Source organism: Plectropomus leopardus, chromosome 11, assembly GCF_008729295.1.
Source record: "Plectropomus leopardus isolate mb chromosome 11, YSFRI_Pleo_2.0, whole genome shotgun sequence".
NCBI classification, from domain to species: Eukaryota; Metazoa; Chordata; class Actinopteri; order Perciformes; family Serranidae; genus Plectropomus; species Plectropomus leopardus.
Genome location: NC_056473.1, coordinates 3367670 through 3375052, shown reverse-complemented (window position 1 = coordinate 3375052; position 7383 = coordinate 3367670). Strand labels below are relative to the sequence as shown.

The window sequence follows — 7383 nt, the reverse complement described above, 5'->3', positions numbered from 1 at the left end:
GTTTCAAAGCAAACAAAGGTGAACCGCTTTTTTAAAGGTAAATAAATTTATTATTTTACAGCATCGTCTGGTACACAACATTGTACATACATTTCTATCCACATTATCTCCACACTAATGTCTAATACAGAAAGCCATTGAAGCTGAACATCTCCCCCCTTTATGTATCATCACTAAAACAGTGATGGAATGAACACACAAGCTGAAAAAACTCACAAAATTGAGCATCTTTTTATTTTAAAATGCGCTATATCAACATCGCAAATGGATACCTTTGTGTTTCTGCAGGTTACAAGTTTGAAAAGCTAAGCACTGGGAAACTGAATATATTGAGCATTTCCCAAATCATTTTCCACAAGGTCCGTGGCCCTGTCACATGTTGGGAGGTTGTCGTTCATCACTTGAGACCAGTGTACAGCATGATGGATGGCGTGCTCGTGCAGACACACTGGGGCACTTAATATTTGTGTCTTGAGTTTTTTTTGGGACACTTCTTGTTGAGATTCATCCATAAAAAAAAAAAGAAAATACAACTGCAATATGAATGCAGGGGTTTGCATTGCTTTTGAAAAATGCTGCAGTGTTGTCTGGCGAAGGCCTGCTTGGGGGTTGGGGGGGTGGGGAGGGTTCTTGAAAGAGAAGCTGTACCACAGTCTGTTGTCTGTGGTAATCTTTTGAGGAGATCTACAGATGGGTGGGAGGGGAACCTGAATGTAATTTCATGAGGTCTGCGATTGGACCCCAAGAAATCCAATGTCCCGGCTCAACACAACAGCAAGAAGGAAAGGAGACTTACAATCCGCGTAGCTGCGAGATTTGATCCTATTCTTTGGTAAAAGGGGTCCTATTATTTTAAAAAAAAAAAAAAAAAAAAAAAAAAAAGGATGTTTTGATTCTCTTTTCATTAGTGTCTTAAAACATTCCACAGAAACAATTACATTCATAGACTAGAGATCAATACAGGGTGATGCTTGTTAATGCAGAAACCTAAAAAGTAGACACAGTGGTCCTCAGTGCAAACGCACTGATTTCAGTACCAGCCAACATACAAGAGGACTGATACATTCTGTACAATAATATACAATAAAACACAGACAACAAATCCAATTTTGCAGTCTTAAAAATGAATGTATCACAGTTTAAATCAAAGTGAATCATTAACCTCTGCAACGTGATAAGCTTTGGCAAGTGAAATGAGCTGTCCGTTTCTTTAAGCCTTCACATTAGTCGACCCCAGCAGACTGACAGACACCGGGATTGACTGGATGAGTAAGTGCAGTGTAACATCACCATATGCTTGTAGCTAAAAAATTGCTTTTTTTTTTTTTTTTTTAAAGTTTGGCTCAGATGATGATCCTGTTTTTAAGCAACTGACAACATCTACATATTTATATAGATATATCTTTTTTTCTTTTTTTAACCTAAATCCTCCTGTTGTAGACAGCTCACTTTTCTCAGATATAATCTATCTATTCAGTAGATTTGCTCATGTTTTAGAGATGAAAAATATGTCATAAGGTAAAAAGTATACATTTCCAGATTTTATAACACTACGAGTGATTCCAGTGCATAAGAATGTGCAGTTTGCCAGGTTTTGACCCAAGCACTATGCCTTTAAAAGCAAATAAAACAGAAAAAAAGATCCCGTTTTCATTAGTTCACACTTCAATTTGGGGTCATTTCAATAATTCATGCAGTGCTAAAGCGCCCTGCGCCCTTCCCATAGGTGCCGTAATACTCCATTTGAGATAGTTTGGCAATGTCTGGTGTGTTGTTGTTGTTAGCTCGGTTTTCTCGCTCGCTGAATTCAAAGCTCTCCTCCTCGTAGTCCTCCTGGCTTTCTGTGTCTTGGGGGGGTTCTAATGAAGGAAGCAAAAGACACCAATATAATCATGCTCTGGCCCTTTACATGCAGAGCTCATGCTAAAGACACGGCCTCATTAAGGACAGCCAGTAGATTGCCCCTCCTCCTCCTCCTCCTCCTCCCCCTCCCCCTCCCCTGCCTCAGTGTCAGTCTCTACTGATAGAGACAGGCATGTCTAATCCCGGCACTGCTATATTTACTAAACACACAGGGAGGGAGTGACAGAGAAACATCAAAACACTCGGCCACTCGATTACAGTACATGCCGAGTCAAAGTGCATTAAGGGCAGACTGAGTGACAATAATGCGACATGAAGCCCACCAAGCCGAAATTTGCCACACACAACCCGGCGACAAATTCAAATGTCATCGAGGAGTTTTGTCTATTTCAAAACGCAGACGGCGATTAATGGAGATACTCACCTTGTCCGTCTACTGTGGTGTCCATGATGCCGTGTTTGACCTTCATGTGTCGGCTGAGGTTGCCCTTCAGGTTGAACTTGCTGGTGCAGTAAGGGCACTTGAAGGGCTTGCTGCCGGCGTGGAGGTGCATGTGGCCGAGGAGGTTGTACATTCTGTTAAAAGACTTTCCGCACACCTGAGGGGCAAAAGCGCAACAGTCAGTGCCATCACAGTGAGCTATGTTTTTTTCTTGAAGTAAAACTCCACTTTCTGCACTCACCTTGCATTTGAAAGGCTTGACCGGCAAGTGGACAATCATGTGCGTTTTCAGCGTCTGCTTCTGGACGAAGGTCTTGAAGCAGACGTGGCACTGGAAGGGCCTCACGCTGGCATGGATCAACATGTGTCTCTTCAGGTTGGCAGACAGTGTGAACTCTCTGGCGCAGACATCACACTTGAATTCTTTCATGCCCTGCAGAGACAAAAAAGTGTTTGGGGCCCTTTAATTAATTTGGCTAAATATATGGTTTGGAGGAAAATAAATAATGAGTCATGGGGAGAAAACACACAAGGAGCCTTTGCATTCTGGCTTTTGATCCAACACATGTAGATTACATTAGCCCCCCCAAGTGTTAAAAGAGCAGAAAAAAATCTAACAATGGAAACTTTTTTTTTTTTAGTTTCAACATCTATTAAACTTTTATTTTAATACTTAACAAAAGCAAATGCCATGAAAAGAAATGTTTTTCCCTATAGAATTGAACGGACTATATAATGCAACAGAGGGAAAGAGCAGGATGATTCATCAGACACAAAGGGAAGTAGCTCTGCGAAAGACACACAACACAAAACACATGCAACTGGGGGGGTTGAGCCACACAAAAAAAACTCAAGGCCTTTGAAGACTATGTTTACAAAGCAACTGGTTTTGGAGGAAAGGCTGTGGTGCAAGTGTGCAATATACCCTCCATTTTTATGTGAGGCTTCACACAGAGGACTGATTAAGTGAGGCTAAAATATTCCCTTTAATCCCTTGTATGTTTCTGTCTTAAAAATGACATTTTTCTGCTTTTATAGAAAATGTGCACAATGTCAACCTATTCTGGGTTTTGTTTTGGACACATAAACTGGTAGATGAAGGCACATCTTTTGGTTTTAGTACCTTTAGTGCTAGGGTGTGCGCTGCCAATACCTTGTGAGTGAGCGCGTGCTGTCGGAGGTGGTGGATCTGCACAAACTCCATGCCGCATTCGGGGCAAACGTAGGGCCTCACGTTCTGGTGCTTCATCAGGTGGTTCTGCAGCTGGCTGCGATACGCAAAAGACTTGTGGCACTCGGTGCACTGGTATGTGGTTGGACCCTGGTGGCTGGCCAGGTGGCGTTTCAGGTGCGCATAGGTCGGGAACTCGAGGCCACACTGGGTGCAGACGTGGCACTGGCCATTCTCGTGTTTGTTCTCATGGGTCCTCAGCTCGCTGGGGTAGGCGAAGCCGCGGCCACAGAAGCGGCAGCTGTAGGGCTTGACGTCAGAATGCTGCAGCATATGCCTCTTGAGGTGGCTGGTCTGCGTGAAGGCCTTCTCACAAACAGTGCACTTGTGAGGTCTGGTGCCCTGGTGCGTGAGCAGGTGAGTCTGGAGGTGGCTCGGCTGCTTGAAGAGCTTTCCACAGTGTAGACATTCATGGGGCTTAATTCCATTATGGCCCAGAATATGAGTGACCAGGTTATATTTGGATGTGTATGACTTCTCACACATGCGGCACTTCCAGCGTTTCAGACCCTCACCGACATCTACACAGTAGGACTCGTCAATCTGTACGTTGATGTCCAGACGGTCGATCTGCATTCGTCTAGCGAGGCCCTCGGGATCAGACCAAAGCATGGCCTGACCGTTCTCCTCATACTCTCCTGGCATGGCCATATCAGCGGACTCGTAGGCCACCTCATTGGACTCATAATAGCGGTTCTCCAGAGGACTACCATTGTCACCACTGGTCTTGAGGTTTAGCGCCTCCTCCTCTTCTTCTTCTTCCTCCACCACCAACTCTTCTTCCTTCTTCTCTCTTTCTCTCGCTGTGTTTTCTTCTTCCTGTTCTGGCTGTCCATCTGTTTGTGGCCTGGGTGTGTCTCTCACACATGAGGGACAGTTTCCGCAGGCCTGCTCCTCTTTCAGAGAACCTTGTTGAGTGACTGGATCCTCTGACTTGCCGGGACTTCTCCTGCTGTTCATGTGAATGCAGGAAGGAGGCGAATCAGAGTCAAGCCGTTCGCCTTTAACCTGAGCCTGTGGGCTTGCTACTCTGTGTGGGTGACCCTCCTCACTCCGGGGTCTCTTGGTCCTCCCACGGGGCCCGGGCCGCCTTCTCTCACTGCAGTGGGGCTGGGGCTCCGGCTCCCCAGCAGGCTCAGCCAGGTAGTCCCCGTTGGCTCCTATTAGCTGATCAGCGTACTCATATTCCATAGCCTCAGGTGGAGGAGGCGGACACTCTCTGGGCTCCCCCGTGTAAAAGCCATTAGGAGCAATTGTGGCCCCGAAGATTTCATTCTGGGAGATGAGGCCGAGAACGGCAGCCTGAGCCAGAGATAGCACCACCACGGGCTCTGTCTGTGTGCCCACGTCCACGTGGCCCTCAGTCATCTTCGGGTAGGTCCGCACCAAGCGGCTACTCTCCTCCTCCTGGAAGAAAACACACAAAACACAAGTTTTGAGAAATGAACTTGAAGAAATGATATGTCCTTGTGTGGCTTTTTTTTTTTTTTTTGCTCTGTTATTACAAAACCTGCCTTACACAATGTTTCCTCATATAACCTCATTTCCCCATTGTAGCCCATGATATTGGTAACTGTCCTATTAATACAAACAAAAGCTTTTGTGTTGTCAGATTATTGACATTATCATATGATTTAGTTTTTAAGGATCCAGGCAGACGCCACAACCTATACAACCCTCCTCTCCCGGGACTCCAAAGGAGTATTAAGACCATGTTTTACAGACTTACTCTGTGAGAAAGCTGCATTTGTACTATGTCTTGTTTCTTTGCTCTGAATCCACAGAACATGCGATTGAGGAGATAAGGCAGATCTGTGTTAGCACTCCGCTTCCTTCCTTGACAGGCTTTAGAATAATAAAGAACACAACAAGGGATGCAGGTCCAGCCAGGAAGCTGACTTCCGTGGACTGTCCTCAGCACTTCCTGTGGGGTCCCAGGGCAGCCTGGCTGACCAAAGTCAGCTCATCGCTGGTGCTATCTGTCCCATTCATGAAGAGCAAAGCGCCTTGGCTCCCCTCTCGCCGTAGTCTTCATAATGCCTGCCACACTGGGCTTCCTTAACAAGATGATATATGCCGGCAGCCAGTCTCATATCCATAACAGACATTCGATTGAGCTTCGAGCTCATTCTGTATTCCAGGCCGACGCATGAGACTCGCTAACATAATTGTATGGTTCGGAAGTGTTTCAGACCCACATGCACATGTTTATCCTGTTGCCTGTAAAAGCGGAACAGCGAAACTATGAGGAAGAAAATGTGGTACAACCAAACTGGCTGTCTGTGGTAAAGGAAGAAGCACTGTAGGCCACTGGTTTCAGCTTCTCTCTCAGCTTGGCTCTCCGAGTGCTGAGAAAATGTATAGAGAGCAGCTCTCTGACCCCTACTTTCTTTTCAGACTGAACACACTCTGAGCCATACGCACCGGCAAGAGCTGCTTCCTTTCCTGACACAATGCTGAGAGAAAAGAGTGAATATAAAAAAGGGAAAAAAAGGAAGAGGAGATAGAGCAGGAATAAAGGTGTGCGTGCGTGTGTGTGTGTGTGTGTGTGTATGTGTGTGTGTACTGGGAGAGGGGAGTAGACCTGGATGCCCTGATAACCACGTCATTTATAATTACTGCTTTTAAAGTAGTCAGACAGAGACAGACTGTGTGTTTGTGAGAAAGAAAAGGAAAGAGACTGGGTGTGTATTTGAAAGCATGTGTGTGTGTGAGAGAAAAGAGAGGGAGGGAGGTATGGAGAGAAGGAGAAAGAGCTGTGGGCGGGGGAGGAGTGGAGGGAGGGAGGGAAGGAGACAGAGAGAGAAATGAGATGGAGGGGCTGAAAGATAAAAGAAAGAGGGGAGGAGAGGGAGGGGAGGGAAGGGGAAGGAGAGATTGAGTGAGCATGTGAGAGGAGGGAAGAGAGAAAGGAAAGGAGAGGGGGGGCTACGGGGGGGGGGGGGGGGGGGTAAGGAGGGGGGGCGGAGAGAGACAGAAAGACAGAGTGAGTGAGTGAGAGAGAGAGAGAGAAAGAGGGGAAGGAGGAGGGAGGGGGAGCGGAGAGAGAAGAAAAAGCACAGCAAAATGAAAGGCTGACAAAATGAAAGAGAAAAAGACAAATGACAAGGAGACAGAGGAGGTAGGCTAGTAATTGCAAGAGTCCGTACTTTCACATTTAAAGTTGCATCTGAGAGACACCTAAGGACAAACAATTAGAGCAGCGGCAGAAAAAGCGTGCGGCAGAGATAGAAACACAACTCTTATCTTTTTTTTTTTTTTTAAATAAAAAAAAAGATGTTCCCACTGCGGTGCTCATATGAATGTGAAAAGTAATCTCGCTTCCCCTCCACACTCTCACACAGGCAAGAGTGCAAATAGCTCCCTAACAAACTGCCAAACAAGTAACCAGCAAACAGCAACACATCTCTCTCCATCCTAAGGTTACAAACTCACCACATTGTTCCTGAGTGATGTTTGAGGTGTTTCAGGGATCTCATCCTTCAGGAGAAATGAGTGGAGTAAAAAAATCCACCTCCTATTTATATCTGTGGGAGAGTGGGGCGGTCCCACGGCTCATCCTCCTCCTACTGTTGCTGTTATCAGAACTGACTGTGCCTGCCCCCCCTCCACCACCAGCCCTCCACCCCCCACACACACACACACACACACACACACACACACACACACACACACACACACACAGCATCACCCCATTTCTTTCTCTTCCTCCCACCCTCTCCTTCCCATCTCACTTCTCTTTCTCTCTTCTTTTCTCTTACAAACACACACACACACACACACACACACACACACACACACACACACATCTTATCTCCCTTTCTCACTACATACAATTCAGCATGAC

At 46.1% G+C, this 7383-nt stretch overlaps 1 protein-coding gene across 2 annotated transcripts; it reads right to left on the bottom strand.

Annotated features, from left to right (window-relative positions):
• Positions 1-27: 27 nt before the first annotated feature.
• On the bottom strand, positions 28-7156 carry znf710a (zinc finger protein 710a). Of its 2 annotated transcripts, none has more exons than XM_042495519.1 (5): positions 6972-7156; positions 3429-4943; positions 2547-2738; positions 2288-2462; positions 28-1859 (listed from the first exon to the last, which is right to left on the bottom strand). In XM_042495519.1, exons 2-5 carry the CDS (start codon positions 4902-4904, stop codon positions 1690-1692), a joined length of 2013 nt encoding a protein of 670 aa, XP_042351453.1. In that variant the 5' UTR covers positions 4905-4943; positions 6972-7156; the 3' UTR covers positions 28-1689. The 2 variants fall into 2 exon arrangements, with proteins under 2 accessions (XP_042351453.1, XP_042351454.1); XM_042495520.1 differs by having other exon boundaries at positions 3459-4943.
• Positions 7157-7383: the final 227 nt, after the last annotated feature.

Excerpts from the sequence above, each read along its gene's own strand:
- znf710a (XM_042495519.1), bottom strand. The coding sequence starts at position 4,904 with ATGACTGAGGGCCACGTGGACGTGGGCACACAGACAGAGCCCGTGGTG. Across the intron at positions 2,463-2,546 it reads TCAAGCCTTTCAAATGCAAG|GTGTGCGGAAAGTCTTTTAA; the intron begins GTGAGTGCAGAA and ends TTTGCCCCTCAG. Across the intron at positions 1,860-2,287 it reads CACCACAGTAGACGGACAAG|AACCCCCCCAAGACACAGAA; the intron begins GTGAGTATCTCC and ends TTCCTTCATTAG.